Genomic DNA, 16848 nt, shown 5'->3' on the forward strand with positions numbered 1-16848 from the left:
GAGGCTCATTGCCCCAGTGGGAGCCGGATTAGCAGTTCAGTTTGAGGTTTGGAGGAAGCTGGATCTTTTTTCTCACCAACAGCCTCAGCAACAGCTGGTCTGCCACGTCACGGTTGACATGCATGCCTCCATGCCAGCACTAGCCCTCTTTAACACACAACCAGCATGGGAACAGCACCTTTATCCTGACACCACATCACATTCTTCAAAACTCTCCCATTTCAGCTGGAGGCACAATGTGCTCAGGTGGAGGATAGAAATGAAGTCTCCGTGCCTTCACACCTGTGCTGTAAATCATTCACTCATATATGCCACAGTTCAAATAAACAGAAACACTGCCAGCCATCCAACTAGCTGAGAGACAATACATACAAACCGGCATGGATCAATGCTAATACAAGTATGAATATACTCACACATTCACGTCACACATCATTGTGAAATATGCTGAGGAATATGCATCGCAAGCATGTTCAATGCCTTCTAATCAGATAAAATAAAGACAATAAAAAAAAGACCACAGAGTAATGAGGCGGGGCTAAAGAACTGGATGGTAGCGCTCTGAAAACATCTGATTAAAGTTATATTAAATCCAGCCCTGACAAAAAAAAAAAAAAAAAAAGTTTAACCCTCAGAAACCCACTGCAGTATTGCTAGAGTTGTCTAAAGCAATAAAACTTAATTTTTCACCAAATATTGGTTAAAACTATATCAAGCATGAACATATACTACCCTTAAAAAAGGTTAAGGTTGGTAAGGTTCTGTAAAGTGTTTTTAAAATAAGTGTCTTATGGGAAGCAAATCCACACTGCACTGCAGGTCAAACATACACACTTCCACCTGTTAGCCACACAGTCCACTGTGACCAATGAACAACAGCAACATAAACAGAGGGATAAGTCAGACAAATTGACCTCTGGGGCTCTTTGCCTTCAGTGTCAACTAGAGATCAGAGGAAGGGTGGAGCGAGAAAGAGAGGAAAGAAACTGAGAGGAATCTGAATTCATCTGATAAGAAACACTTTCAGCATTCTGTCACTAAAATAAAGAACAATGACGCAAAACACACTCTGACAAATCCCCTTCAGCATAACAATATTCAGGTAAATGCATTTCACTAAATGGTTTCAAAGCTTGTATTCTTACAGAATCATGTTATCTTCTATCTATGTCAGTGCTTCTCAACCAGGTGGCTGCAGGATAGTTAAAATGATTTCAATTCATGAATATTAATATTATTTTAATAATATCAAAATATTCTAACTTAAACAATTTTGTTCTTTTATTATATTCTCAACAACTACTGTTTTATGAAAAAACACAAAGCTCTTTTGCAATCACAAAAATAATTGTGTTTAATATACACTTTTTAATATACAATTTTTTTTGTCTAAATGGTTCTACTTTCTGTTTAACAAAAGGTTCTTTGTGGCAAAAGAAGGTTCTACAGATTATAAAAATATGTATAAAAGAGATGGTTCTTTAAAGAACCTTTGACTGAATGGTTCGTTGTGGAACCAAAAATGGTTCTTCTATGGCATCGCTTGAAGAACCTTTTGAAGCACCTTTATTTTTAACAGTGTACTTCACGTATATACTTCAACATTACAGAATGGTAAAAAAAAAAAAAAGAAAAGAGGTTTGGAATGACATGAGGGTGAGTAAATGATCCTCTGACTGTGTTTGAATCTGAGGAAATGCTGAGGGAAATCATTTTTTGGACATCTCAGCAACAACTAATGCTGAAGTTGACAGGAGTTTTCTTATGCTTAAGGCGTAGGTGTTTCATAACTACATTTATACAGGGTTGCCAGTTCTCCTCTCCTCCCCTTCCCTCCGCTCTCACATCTGTGCTGATATACAATGAGCTCTGTCAGATGGCAACCAATGTATCTCCAACAGCACTCTTCTTCTGTCTGTCTGCCTCCCTCAATCTCACACTCCCTCTCGGGTGAGTGTCAGGAGAAAGCGATATGATCAGACCTCTCTGTCAACATGACAGAAACATTACTTAGAAAAGCCAAATTATTCATTTTTAATACTATGGTTTCATTGCAGCAAAAAAAGGTCAATATATATAAGCATAGGAAAGCCACATTAAACAGTTTTATCTTCTACTTCAACATTCATTAAGTTGATTAAAGTTGTGATGTTTTATGTTCCTAGAAATCTAAGTGCTGTATCTTTTTAGCCTCCATGCTGATGGTGATCAGCTTTGCCCTAAACCTGTTATGCCCCCTAGTGGCCGAAACCAAGAAACACAGTATGAGATCGAGCCCTACAACTTGTATTTGTGTAATATGTAGTCTTGTGTTTAAAGTCCAAGTCTTTTGGACTCAACTGGTAGCTTTGCGCAAGGAGCAGAAACAAACTGAAGTAATCTTTCACTGAAAATCTTCTTCCGTTAACCAGATTACCGAGGCAGAACTCAAGAATCAGTCTGGTTTGTAAATGAATCATTCAGAACTCATTTTTAAAAAAAAGTTGCCACAAAAGAATGATTCATTCATGAATTTAACTTTGAATTTAAGAGAGCAACAATAGGTCAGAAATTTAGTGAAATAATTACTTAAAGGAATAATTCACCCAAAAATGAAATTTTTTTCACTCATGTCATTCCAAACCTGTATAAGTTTCTTTCTTATGTTGAAGATTTACATTTACATTTAATCATTTAGCAGACACTTTTATCCAACGCGACTTACAAATGAGAACAACAGAAGCAATCAGACCAGCGAGAGAACAACAACAGTATACAAGTGCCATGACAAGTCTCAGTTAGTCTAGCACAGATCACGTAGCTGCTATTTTTTTGTTTGTTTTATTTTTTTCACAAGAATCGAATAGAATAGAAAAGAACAGAAAAGGTAAGTACTAGTATTAGTTGTTCAAGTGCTGGTGAAAAAGATGAGTCTTTAGATGTTTTTTGAAGATGAGTAAAGACTCAGCTGTTCGAATTGAGATCGGGAGGTCATTCCACCAGCTGGGCACAGTCCAGGTAAAGGTCTGTGAGAGTGATTTTGAACCTCTTTGGGATGGCGCCATAAGGCCCCGTTCACTTGCAGAACACAAGCTTCTGGAGGGCACATAAGTTTGAACTAGTGAGTTTAGGTATATTGGTGCCGCGCCAGTGGTCGTCTTGTAGGCAAGCATCAGTACCTTGAATTTGATGCAAGCGGCTACTGTTAGCTAGTGTAACCTGATGAGGAGAGGAGTAACGTGAGCATTTTTTTGGCTCACTGAAGAAAGGCCCGCCAAAAGAGCATTACAATAGTCCAGTCTGGAGAGAACAAGAGCTTGGACAAGGAGTTGTGTGGCTTGCTCTGATAGGAAGGGTCTAATCTTCCTAATGTTGAATAAGGCAAATCTGCAGGACCGGGTCGTTGTAGCAATATGATCTGTGAAGCGTAAATGATGATCGATCACAACTCCTAGGTTTCTGGCTGTCCTGGAAGGAGTTATGGTCGACGAACCTGAACCTGAACCTGTCATCAGCATAGCAGTGATAAGAAAAGCCATGCTTCTGAATGACAGATCCTAATGACGTCATGTAGATGGAGAAGAGAAGTGGTTCAAGCACTGAGCCTTGAGGAACCCCGGTAGCAAGAAGTTGTGACTTAGAAACCTCACCCCTCCAAGACACCCTGAAGGACCTACCTGAGAGGTAGGACTTAAACCACAGGAGTGCGGTTCCAGAGATGCCCATCTTTCTGAGGCTGGACAGGAGGATCTGGTGGTTAACTGTGTCAAAAGCAGCAGACAGATCCAGCAAGATGAGTACTGAGGATTTGGAAGCTGCTCTTGCCAGTCGCAGGGCTTCAGTAACCGAGAGCAGGGCAGTCTCATTTGAGTGGCCGCTTTTAAAGCCATATTGGTTGCTGTCCAGGACAGAATGCTCCTATTCAAGATATTTTGAAGAATTTTGAAGAACCAAACAATTGCTGGTCCCCACTGATTACCAGGATTCTTCAAAATATCTTCTTAAATGCTCAACAAAAGAAAAAAAACTCATACAGTTTTGGAATGACATGAGGGTGAGTAAATGATGAATCATTTTTGGGTTAACTATCACTTTAAATGGTGGCTTGTTTTCCACTTGAAGCTATAGGATGGCTTCATAAGAATTATAAAATATTGTGAGTCTTGAACCACTTTTATGATATTTTTATGACAGCCACGATTGAAAACACAAAATAATAATATGATAATGGAAAAACTACACTACCGTTCAAAAAAATTTTTATACTCTACAATACTTTTGTTCAGCGGGGGTGCATTCAATTGATCAAATGTGATAGTAAAGACTTTTACATTGTTAAAAAATTTTTTTTAATAATTTTAAACGTTGTTTAACATGGTTTCACAAAAATAATAAGCTGTACAACGGTTTCTTGAGCAGCAAATCCGCATATAAGAATGATTTTTGAGAGATCATGTGAAACTGATTGTGACGGGAATAATGATGCTGCCATTACATTACATTACATACATTAATAATCTTAAATTGTAATAATAATGATTCACAATATTGCTGGTTTTACTTATTTTTGATCTAATAATAGTGTCTTGGTGAGCATACGAGACTTCTTTCAAAAACATTGATGGTAACTGTTGTGATTTACCCTTGACTATTAATTTATATTGACATCATGTATCATGTATGGCAGAATTTTGTTTGTCAGTCATTTAACTGCTTGCCATCCTGTCTCTCTCTTCTCATGACCAACTAGTGCGTATCGGTGGGCTGTATCTCATCACAACCTCTTGTCCAGGGTTCTTTAATGAATCTGCATAATGGAGAAGACCCCAATTAAATCCTTGCATGAGGAGGACTCGGCATCCAGAGTAAACAAACTTACCCTGACAGGGTTGCGGTGCTGGATAAGATAGCGGGCCGAGAAAATGAATTAGCTTCCTGACACACGTCAAAGCCAATCCCAAGGAAGAAGCGGGGCACCTCTCAGCACCTCTATTTTATCTGGCCCTTAGTATTCAGCCCTCAGCAGCCGCTCTCATCCAAAATGTATTCATTTATTCAGAAGCCCTTGGAGAAATCAGAAAAAGCTTGTTGTTCTTTTTTCTTTGTGTCCAGATGGAGTTTGCGTGAATAACGTGTGTTAAGTGAGGCGGAAAATAAGTACAGGATGGCCCCACAGTGAGAGACAATATCACCTCACGAAAAAATGAGTGTCACCTTCATGCAAGTTTTTTTGATTTCAAATATTTCACTCCCTTTATCTTTGTCTTCTGTCGTTATGTGACATGAAGGAGGATAAAATAAATTCAGAAAACAAATGAAAAAATATGAGCTTTGCCTATAACTCAATACGCATTATAATGCGATGCAGGTGTGCGAGGAAGCAGATGATTAATCAAAGGGCGAGAATGAGAGATCCATTTAAAAAAAGGCATCTTCTCTTGGGTGGGAAGGATATGGTGTGTTTCACCTTGTGGTTACTCTTTCTGCTGCTTGTTCCATTGCTAATTAATTTCATTAGCTACAAAAAATTAATACACAAAAAAAAAAGATGCTTTAATGAGCAAACTGAAATTTAGAATAGAAAAGGGGCAACATATTGCTTGAGGGAACCCATAAATAAAAATTCTGTCTTCATTTACTCACTTTAAAGACTTTCAAAACCATATAACAAAAGTCAGTTAGGTTCAAAATAACACTGAAGCCATTTGACTTTCATTTTATAGACAAAAAACAACAACAACACTGAGACTGAGGCTAGAAATGACATGAGAGTGAGTAGAATTTTATTTCTAAAATAGAATTTTTTTAAATTTTAGATTCTTTTCAGTGAACTGGCCAAACGGGTTTGCAAAACAGTCAAAAAATTTGAATATATGTTCACGAAAAAAACCTGTGTGTACCCTCCTGCACGCAGCCATACATTTAAGAGGTACTCAAATAAAATGTCAATATCAAAAGCATTTGTATAATTATGTGAATAACAGAGTATCAGTACTTGATGTGTAGAGGAAAGCCAGCCTACCTCCCTAAGTACTGTACTGCCATATCCTCTGTACAAGCCTCTGAAACCCTGCAATGAGAAACAGAAAGCGTTGTCATCTCTAAGCAAACAAAAATGCATGGTATTTTCATCTGGTTTCAGCTGGTTGCTTTACAAAATGACGTATTTATCAATCAATCCACCCGTGCATCTGTCTGTAACATGACAGCTCAAGTGAACTCAAGTGCACTGTAAGTCAAACTGACGGTATACACATATAATACCTCTTCTTGTAGTGTATTCAGCAGCACCCGGTAGGTATTGAGAGAGGGATTGGCCTGTGTCCTCTGCTTTACTACTTCAGTCGGGACACGGATCAGACAGGCGACCTGTGTAAGAGAAAGAGAACACTCATCAATATGTCAAATGGTCAAAAATTTGGACAAATATGTCAAAAGAGAAATACTCAGTATACAAAAGGGCTGTTTGAAAATAGGAAATAAAATAACAAATGTATAGCTTATGATAGCAGATTAATATTTACAACTGAAAACAAGAAAATCTAAAAGTGGATCAGGACCAAATACATTTGGGTACATTTCCAAAAGCAAAACCTTGGATTTACACATTTCAAAATAATAGATAAAAACTTAATTAATATATAAAATTAATTGAAAGTTTGTTTTAAAAATGCATTTTAAAAAGGTTTGCATAAAAGTACTGCTTGTAATATGACCACTATCTACACACACACACACACACATAAAAAGTGTATACATATAGTGTGTAGTGTATATGTCAAATGTTTCTTAAAATCAATAATAAAAAAATTACACAAATAAAAAATTTAATATATTACATATAGTAAAATTCATTTAAAAAAAGTTATTTTTATGCAAAAAAAAAAAAAAAAAAAAAATATATATATAATATATATATATATATATATATATATATATATATATATATATATATACCAAAAAGGAGGGGGGAAAATGTGATTAAGAATATGATTTCTGAAAATGTCTTGAAAAAAAAAAGTAATTATCTGTCAAATAAGACTCCTGTATTATTAGAATACATCACAATATCTGACCATTAACACAACAGCATTTAATTGTACATAAACACAGTCATTATTAATATGTTCATGTAAGCAGTATTAACAATAAAAACTCATAAATGACTAACAAATTGCCCATAACTCATACTGTATGTCACACATACGCACAACAGCTGAAATTGAATAGTCTCCTATATAATTATACTACTAAACATGCTTTGTCAATAGGAGAAGTGTGCCATTATTCAAGCTCATTCTTCAAGGCTGCATCCCCCTCCAAAACTACACTTGTGGTGCATTACTTCTGATCCTCACCATGCTGGGGGGCGGAAATACCAGCGTGAACCGAGGATGGAAAGTAATCTCCGCAACCACAGGGAGTTCACCGGGCCCCCCACCAGACCCCCAGGCTCACACTGGATCTGTGGTGCTAGATGTAATCTCTTCTGAATGACAGAGCGGGAGTGGGGGGCTACTACGAGAGAGGTCGGGTCTGCTGAGAGCCCAGCTGACAGCCTATAGGCACGGTGTGTGTGAACAAGCTACGGTAGTTTGCACTCTGTATGACTCTGGCAGGCGGCAGAGCATCTTCTTGCACACTGCAGTTACCAAATGAATGGGCCACTTGGCTTACAGAACAGCATGCAAGACTATGGAAAGGCCGGCGTGACACAAATGTGAAAGAAGCAGCTGAATCAGTATTCACATTAAAAAAAAAAAAAAAAAAAACTCAGTTGAAAAGGTTTATATTTTAAGGCAAACGCATGTAGCAATAGTGCCATCCAGCAGTCAAATGAGGGAACCGCAACCATCGGTCTGTTAGGCAAACTGACAGGGCTGATTTTACTAAACTCATTACATTCTCTTTTTGCTGGGTTAACATTTATGAAACACTAAACATCGCGTCTCCTCGTGTAATTCTCAAAAGGATCAAAATTACGGCAGTAAATAGAGAGGGAAGTGGATATGACAAGTAATTCTTGCAGTAATTGAATTGGCGTGCGCGAGTGCGCGCCGCAGCAATTTCATATCATCTCGCAGGGGACTTGATGGAGGATTGGTGGTGAGAGATTATATCAGATCAATTACCGGCATTGTGTATTACTGGGTAATTTACAGAGAGCAGTGAAGAGGAAAACTACGCTGAGGACGTTTTAAAATAAGTGGAAGTCGAAGAGTTACCTGTATGTGACCAGTCACGCGATTATAGAGATAATGACTTTAAGGCAGTTTTACTAATTAGTTTACAAATTAAGGTCGAATGGTTATACCGTTTATTGTGAGATACATTTATCTTTATCTGGTAGTCTTTGGAGGCGGTTAATTAGTCGCTGCCTCTGTTTTTCCCGCCTTGTGCTGCTAAAGCGCGGGAATCCTGAGGACTACGACCAGAGGCCAGCACTCACCACGACAGGAAGGTCGATGAAGAAGCGGGGCAATTAAAACGAGGCACACTGCTTATTTTAGCACTAGGTGAATCAGTTCAGAGCCGTTTGTCTTTCCTCTTGCTGCTCTGTACAACACACACCTGCAGAAGGACGACTGAAAGCTGCAAACCAATCAAGACATGCACGTTATACAGTAAAACATTTTTAGTTTCACTACTATTATTTATGAACATTTATATAAAGTTTAATAAATAAAAGAAATCAATGTAAAACATAAATAATACCTATACTAATTATACCTAACACCATGCAATCAGTCGGTTCTGTACTTAAGTAACACAATTATGATATATTATGCATTGTAAAGTCATATCTTTTAATTAACTATAGTTACATTTATAGTACATTATAATAACACATGATCATTCTTAACTATTCAAGGTTATGACAGGCTGCAGAGTTAAATGCAAGATCTACATGCTATTTAACATGTTATATCATGCCTTAAATTACCTTACAGCACAAGGTGTAACTGAGAATTAATGTAAATTTATTATAACTGAGGTTAAAATTAAATAACACTTTAAAATGCATATGTAAGGCATTAATAATTAATTTGAATAATTTTAGGATTTTAATTATATATACAAGTTTCAAGTAAAGATCAACAGAAGTGCTATAGCTACACTACCATTCAAAAGTTTAGGGTCTGTAAGATTTATTATTATTATTATTATTATTATTATTATTATTATTATTATTATTATTATTATTATTATTGTTATACAGTAAGGGTACATTAACTTGGGCCTTAACTTGAAATTATTAAATAAACTTGGAAGTTTATAATGTAAGAAAATATTCTTTATTTCAAATAAATTCTGTTCTTTTGAACTTCGTATCTTGAAAAAAAACTTTTTTTCACTATTAAGCTAAATGAAACTGTTTTCAATACTAAAAATAATAAGATTTTTTTCTCAAGCAACGAAATCTGCATGATTTCTGAAGGATCATGTGACACTGAAGACTGGAGTAATGGCTGCTGAAAATTCAGCTGTGCATCACTTTATATATAATTTATACATATAAATTAGTTTTTACTGTATTTTGATCAAATAAATGCAGCTTTGGTGAGTTTCTAATGTTTTTAAAAACAAACAAACAAAGACCACAACTTTTGAATGTAAACATGTTAAAAACTTATTTATAACATAATATTTTTAGATTATTTCTCAACGCTTGCCTTTTTACCCACAAACCTGAAGCCACCTTTTGAATCCCAGTACACTTCTATTTGCATAAAATAAACTACTTGTACATCCTAAGGTCGCTCTCACAGCTGTGTCTCCAGACATGAAGAGAAACAGCTGGAACATTCCGAACGTTCTGTGAACTCGGAACACGCGCCTCCCAGCAGAGTCTCAGGAAGTTGGAATTACAATAGGCATCTGGAACAATCTTCCACAGATCATCCTACAGGTGCTAGAACAACAACAGCGGCCTCTCGGGTCCTCATGGAGCGCTGCCTTCCCAAAACCTATCTCGCAGACCAATATGTTCCTGATGCGTCCCCCATCTCGTCCTTTAATAATACCAGAGGCATGTGAAGAAATAACATTTTTAACCCGACACTTCAATAGCCTATTTTTTGATATTTCAGAGACCTGACAGGTGAGAACAAGAAGAGGGGGTGTGAAAAGGCTGAAAATGAGCCACAGTACAACTCGCAGGCTTGATTTGAACAATAAATCACAGGCAATCGTTTTTCCTTTGGCCGATGCATGGATTATTTGCTGTGCCAAGCTTAGCGGGTTGCCAGTCGGCTTCTTCTAAGTCATGCCACATATTGTTTTCACCCCACAGCCATAAGGAGAGACAAGGTTTATAAATGTATGAAAAGTGTTCCTTCAGCTTGACAAATGAGCTTTCGGAGAGCGTGTTCGGCAAACTGGAATGAAGATAAATCTGACATAATGGCTAGATAACAGTCTGCTTTGTTCCTGACAGATACCATCAGCCAGTGCATTCTTTATATAGCACGAATACACACATACAATGATACTGAGAAGGAAGTGACAGAAATCACCATTGCTATTATTACACTAATATTACAGCACAAGGCTGTTGAATGCATTATTCTGATTGGTTGACGAATGTTCTAAGGTGTGCAGTTGAAGAGTTCCAATGCAAAAGCTTGGTCAAAAATGAGATAATGATACTGAGTGAATGCTATCAACACATAGTATATGTTCATCAAATACTTTTACTTCAAACGCACTAAATCCCAGCCTCAACCCATTCAGAAGTACCAATTCTTACATAGAAACCTATACATAGTAGCCAGAAAGTTATGCTAATTTTAAAGAAAAACATCAGACGTACTTAGAGGCTTTTGCATCTGAACTCTTCAATTATTTTCCAGTTAACGCACAGCTATGAAGTATTTCCAGGTCTGTTGACTGCATTTCTCTTCCTTAACACTTTGCGAAAAGATTTCAATGGTCCTTACAGCCTACAGCGGCAAATTAACCAAAAGCCACAGAAACACTGACTAGGCCAACGAATATGACAAACCACAAAAATGACAAACAATTCCCATGTTTTTCCCACAAACGGAAACAAACCCGCAGAGAAACTTGTTGCCAGCACTGCCTCGCAATTAACATTTTTGATAAAATTGCAAATAAAAAAAAGCTACATTAAATTTTTCATTAGCAATGATTTAACTGCTGTTTTTAAAGCTGTTAAACTTACAGCATTGCTATTTGTAAAGACGCTGCTTCTAAACACTTTTGATTACTCATAGAAACCTTTTATCTAGTTGTGTGAAGTGAGGATAAAGTTTCCAGACAATTGAAATCTTTCTGGTTGCAGATGGGAGGCTGTTACGAGGCACATGTGATGCTACAAAGGCTTCTGAATCCCTGAGCTTAAAGTCCTGGATCCACATTGCGTTTGATTAGTGTGCTAGAGCTAACCTTAAAGGGTCAACCAGATAACTATGTCAGTACAGCAGGAGCAAAGATTCTGGAAAAGTAATGGGGAAACTTACAAAGTAATAGGAAATACTCAAAGCTTTGCATCTGACTGATGCAAAATTGGGCCAGAAAACTCCAAATCCAAATTTTAAACTAACGAGTCAAATCATCTCCCGTTAGAAAACCTATTAGTGAGAAGTTGTATAATGGCAGGAGTTATGTAAGTAAGATGACTTTGTCTTCTGCTCCAGACGGCCTGAGGGGAAGACTTTCATGGTTAAGCTCCAGGATTACAGACTTTGAACAGGGCAATGTGTACCCACAACACACTGGGATTCAGCTAGGGCTCTGCTGTTTAAATCCCCCTTTTGAAGTGTGCAAATCCTGCTGCACCAGCCAAAGGGTTATCAACAGTCCTGACTTCAACTTCACCTCATATTCACACACAGTCAAACCAAAATTTATTCAGACACCTTCAACATTATCACAGATAATTTGCTATCATTTAGAAAATGGTAATAAAATATGTCAAGAACTCAGAGTTAAACTGTTTCAGAACAAATTAATCTTGATAATGTCCGATAACTTTAATTGAAAGTTATGTAATGAATTAGGTGGATTAGCTGTCAGACGTTAAATATATGTCACAGTTTACTTTATTTTGCTATCCTCACTTACATAAATGAACTATAGTGTCCTGCATCCACTAGTAAAAAAAAAATCTGGTTTCTGAATAATTTTTGGTTTGACTGTCTCTTGGGTATTGGTGAAAGCTGCTTTTTTCACTTGACTTATTGTTTAATGGCTGTGTTTAGCACGTAATGATAGGCACTCTATATAATTTTCCAAGCAAAAAGCCACTTTTCACCCAGAGTGTCTTCTTCACTATTAAGAAGTAGATGGAATAAGTCATTTTAATTGGTAATAAACTGAAATGATCGACCCAATTACAACATTTATTTTGATATACTGTCACTTGAAATTGGAAACTACAGCTGCGTATGGAGATGAATAGATTGGTGATGTATTAGTAGGCCCTTGTGCGGAATTTCTACTCTAACGAGGTTGAGGAAAATCTGCTGCTAAATTCTGCTGAATAGATTTAAATATGATAAAGTATGTTAAACAGAGCTGAGAGGACTGAAATCCTATCAATAGAACACCATCGATTTAATGCATACTTGCTCAATAAAAGTATTTATTTCTGATAAAAAATCATGACCGTCACTGTACACTTTTCTTTTTTTTTTTTTTTTAAATAAATAAATAACCAACCCTTTTATGAAAGTCTCATGTTCTTTTGAGGGATGAAGGCTATTTCATACACTACTGTCCTGAAAGAATAAAGCAAACTGGATCTAGAGAAGTGGGTGGTCCTGAGATACAACAAATAAATGTCTTTACTGGAATTTTTAAATCAATTATTAAATCTATCCTTGAGGAATAAAAGCATTACCTTCATTAAAAATAAATAAATAAATAAAAAAATAAAAATAAAAAACTCAAAGTGGTTCCAAACTTTTGAATCGTAGTGTATGTATTAAATTGCAGTACATTTTAAAGTGGAGCGTACAGTAAGGAAAGATAAAACAGCAAACTTTTTGCTTTTGTGTTGGATCATTTTTGTGACATGAGCTGAACTGCATTGCTTTGAGCATACAGAGTTTCACTAGCAGAGGAAATGAAGGTGCTCTCTACCGCTCCAAAACCTCCCTTGACAAAACTGCAAGACTCTTCTCTATAAAAACAACTATGTCAATAGAAAACAATAAAATCCTATTTGGCCAGCTGGTGGGACAACACAGGGTCTTCTGTGGCCCAGCTCCTAACCCAGAGCAAAAAACAGTCAGCAAAAACCACATTCTAAGCTTTCTGAATATTTGTCTATGAAACAGACATACTGTTCATTTGGGCTGCAATGGGTAAATAAATGATGATAAATACAAAGGACAAAGCAACAGGAAAGAAAGAAGAAGAAGAACAGGAAACCTACAATTTCTCCTAGTGAAGCGGCCAGCATGTGAGTGATCGGGGCCAAGTTTGTAGCACTGTAGCCTGTGAATAACGACTTGGTGCTTTCATAGGTGACGAAGAATGCAGCAGCTGGAACCAAGAAGAAACACTTTATTTGAGGCAAACTATTCAAATAGCATACACTTTCTAAAATGTGTGCATTTATTTGTAAACTTTATTGGCAAATTCTAAGAGCTAGTGATGCCAGAAATTCTGGTTTAAATATGCTATTTATCATGATCAGAAGTCTATGCAGCATGCAGTTATAATAATCTTCCAAAGAGTTTAAAGTAAACTTTGAAACATGCAACAATTTTTCATGTTTATAATAAGATATATAAACTTAGCTTACCGTTGGGAAAGGAGCCTATAGCAGCTGATGGGACCCCTGCATAGATCCCTCTGAAACCTCCCGCCTTGTAGAAGCCCTGCTGGCTCTGCAACCTTGTCTTTATGGTGTCCAGAGGGAAGAGAGTGAGATCTACACACATTCCTGCACAACCACCTGCCTAAGGGACCAAGAGCAATGATACTGCTTTAATACATCATTATATATCAGTACAGTATAATAAGATGCTTTAATTCTGGTGGAATGCAATTATTCACTGTAGTCTCATATATCATTTTTACCACATAGTAATGCCACAATTTACAACAAATGACTTTTTAAAGGGCTTTAAGGAGAAGAAGAGTCAGCTTTTCTGTTCTGCTTAATATGGCTACTAACATGAAGTAGAGATATAGAATACCACTTTTTATCTAATTCATTTTTCATTATGATTGCCCCATTTTTCACCCACTGTGTTTTTAAAGCATTTCTGACTAACAATATGCAATACTGTACATATGGATCTGCAAACAAAACCATTTTTTCCAATACAGTATTAGAGAGTGAAAACTCTATGATTGTTTTGGTCCAGATCAAGTTGAAGCTCTCAAGTATATAAAGCACTACTGACTGTATTATTATTATTATTATGAACCGCTATAGTCCAACAAATTCATAATTAGGATGTAGAAACAAAGGGAGAGAAAAGTATTTTTCTCTAATAAAAGTAAAAAAAAAAAAAAATTTAATTATTAACTACATTAGGCAAAACAACTACCTGGACTAAGAAATCATGAAATCATATGATATTTATTATAATTATTATTATTATAATTGATTAACTAATTCATATGTACGACTGCGATTTAGTGCCACGTTGAAAAAAAAGATTCTAAGATTACGAGATTAAAGTCGTAATATTTCGAGAGTAAAGTCGTAATAGGCCTACTATGAGAATAAAGTCAAAATATTATGAGAATAAAGTCTAAATGTTTCGAGAATAAAGTCGTAATAGGCCTACTACGAGAATAAAGTCAAAATATTATGAGAATAAAGTCGAAATATTACGAGAATAAAGTTGAAATATTACGAGAATAAAGTCGAAATGTTTCGAGAATAAAGTCATAATAGGCCTACTATGAGAATAAAGTCAAAATATTACGAGAATAAAGTCTAAATATTACAAGAATAAAGTTGAAATATTATGAGAATAAAGTCAAAATGTTTCGAGAATAAAGTCGTAATGTTTCGAGAATAAAGTCGTAATAGGCCTACCACGAGAATAAAGTCAAAATATTACGAGAATAAAGTTGAAATATTACGAGATTAAAGTCATAATATATTTCGAGAATAAAGTCGAAATGTTTCGAGAATAAAGTCGAAATGTTTAGAGAATAAAGTCGTAATACTACGAGAATAAAGTCGAAATATTTCGAGAATAAAATCGTAATACTACGAGATTAAAGTCGTAATACTATGAAAATAAAGTCTAAATATTTTGAGAATAAAGTCATAATATTTCGAGAATAAAGTCGTAATACTACGAGAATAAAGTCATAATATTTCGAGAATAAAGTCCTAATACTTCGAGTTTGAGGTTGTAGTATTTTTAGTTTGAGGTTGTAGTAGTTATAGTATAGAGTAGAAATATTTTGAGAATAAAGTCGTAATACTACGAGAATGAAGTCTAAATATTTTGAGAATAGAGTCGAAATATTACGAGAATAAAGTCAAAATGTTTCGTGAATAAAGTCGAAATATTACGAAAATACATTTTCACATATTTGGAATTTTCACAAAGAAAACTGTTTAATTTAATGAATTGTTTCACATAAATACAGCGATGTGATCATTAAAGAGCTTGAAAAACACATTATTGTAAGACACATAATTTGTGTTTCCCTATAAAACTGATTTTGAAAGCTGAGACATTAAAAGTAGGTCTATCAGAAGCACGAATCTTATTGCTATTGGGTGGCCGGCGCACTACAAATAACGAATGCAATGGAAGATATGAAATATTATATCCAAGCATACTGTCCCCGCAAGTATGGCACATGGTATGATTTCTGCTAATAATCCCACATATATTTGTAGTGTATTAAAAAAGCGTTAAATAAGAGAGCTACAGCGCCCCCCAAAGGAATGTCGATTGGGTGTGTGAGCTGATGTTAAGATAAAAAAGTTATTCCTGTTCAGTCTGTTAATAAAAATTATATTCTTGATATTAAGCTGTTTCCGCGAGTCCTTAAAATGGACTCCTCCTCATCCCAGTAAATTGACGCGGCCGCTCGGACGCAACAATATTCAAATCAATCCCAGTGGACTGCAACTTCTCCCGGTGCTCTCAATCCGGGATATTTACATGCGCAATAAAGGCCTACTCTCAAAATAATAAAACTTTAATTTCTACTATTTAAATTCTCGAAACATTTCGACTTTATTCTCGTAATATTTCGACTTTATTCTCGAAGTATTTCGACTGTATTCTCGTAATATTTCTACTTTATTCTCGAAATATTATGACTTTAATCTCGTAATTTTAGATTATTATTTTTTTCAAACTGGCACTAAAACGCCGTCGTAGCTTATCTGCTGATAAGCAGACATTTTTTTTTTACGAAGACTTTTATTTTCGTCATTAATTTAATATCAGTCATTTCCGTCATCGTAATAATGACCAAATTTGTTTTTTAAAAGGACTAGTCTGAGATGAGAGAACCAAGAAAGCTCAGAAAGAGTGTGCACTGACACATTAGCATGAAAACACTGTTAGTATATTACATTATACTGTATTTATTTCATATGCATAGATAATGTCATGAGGGACGATGCCCAAGCTTTTGTTTTAAGCACGTGTAATAGACATAAAATGTGCATTACCACAAGGGAAGCTGTGAACTCTCGCCTGTCCATATTGTACGCGAGGACTTCGACACTATCGCACGCCCATCACGGGGGCTGCCATGTTTAAAGGCGGGCGCTTCCGCTGACGTCACGTGATGACAACAACAGTGCTCTTCACTCTCAGCAGAACAGCAGAGGAATATCAATATATTTTCAACGTCTCTTTTCCTAAATAAAACATTTTTCTAATCTTACATCGCTATTTAATTGTG

The 16848-nt window shown here is 36.0% G+C and overlaps 1 protein-coding gene across 2 annotated transcripts in view; it reads right to left on the minus strand.

Moving 5' to 3' along the window:
• LOC109083630 (S-adenosylmethionine mitochondrial carrier protein) overlaps positions 1-16764 on the minus strand; it is a 50549-nt gene extending 33785 nt beyond the window's left edge. For both annotated transcript variants that reach the window (XM_042734420.1, XM_042734421.1), the window contains exons 1-5: positions 16613-16764; positions 13754-13910; positions 13382-13491; positions 6244-6348; positions 6002-6049 (exon numbers count right to left, since the gene is read on the minus strand). In XM_042734420.1, coding sequence (XP_042590354.1) covers positions 6002-6049; positions 6244-6348; positions 13382-13491; positions 13754-13910; positions 16613-16645 — 453 coding nt within the window. In that variant the 5' untranslated portion in view covers positions 16646-16764. The remainder of the gene's footprint in view (positions 1-6001; positions 6050-6243; positions 6349-13381; positions 13492-13753; positions 13911-16612) is intronic.
• Between the last annotated feature and the right edge of the window lie 84 nt (positions 16765-16848).

This window comes from Cyprinus carpio, chromosome B11 (genome assembly GCF_018340385.1).
Source record: "Cyprinus carpio isolate SPL01 chromosome B11, ASM1834038v1, whole genome shotgun sequence".
NCBI lineage: Eukaryota > Metazoa > Chordata > Actinopteri > Cypriniformes > Cyprinidae > Cyprinus > Cyprinus carpio.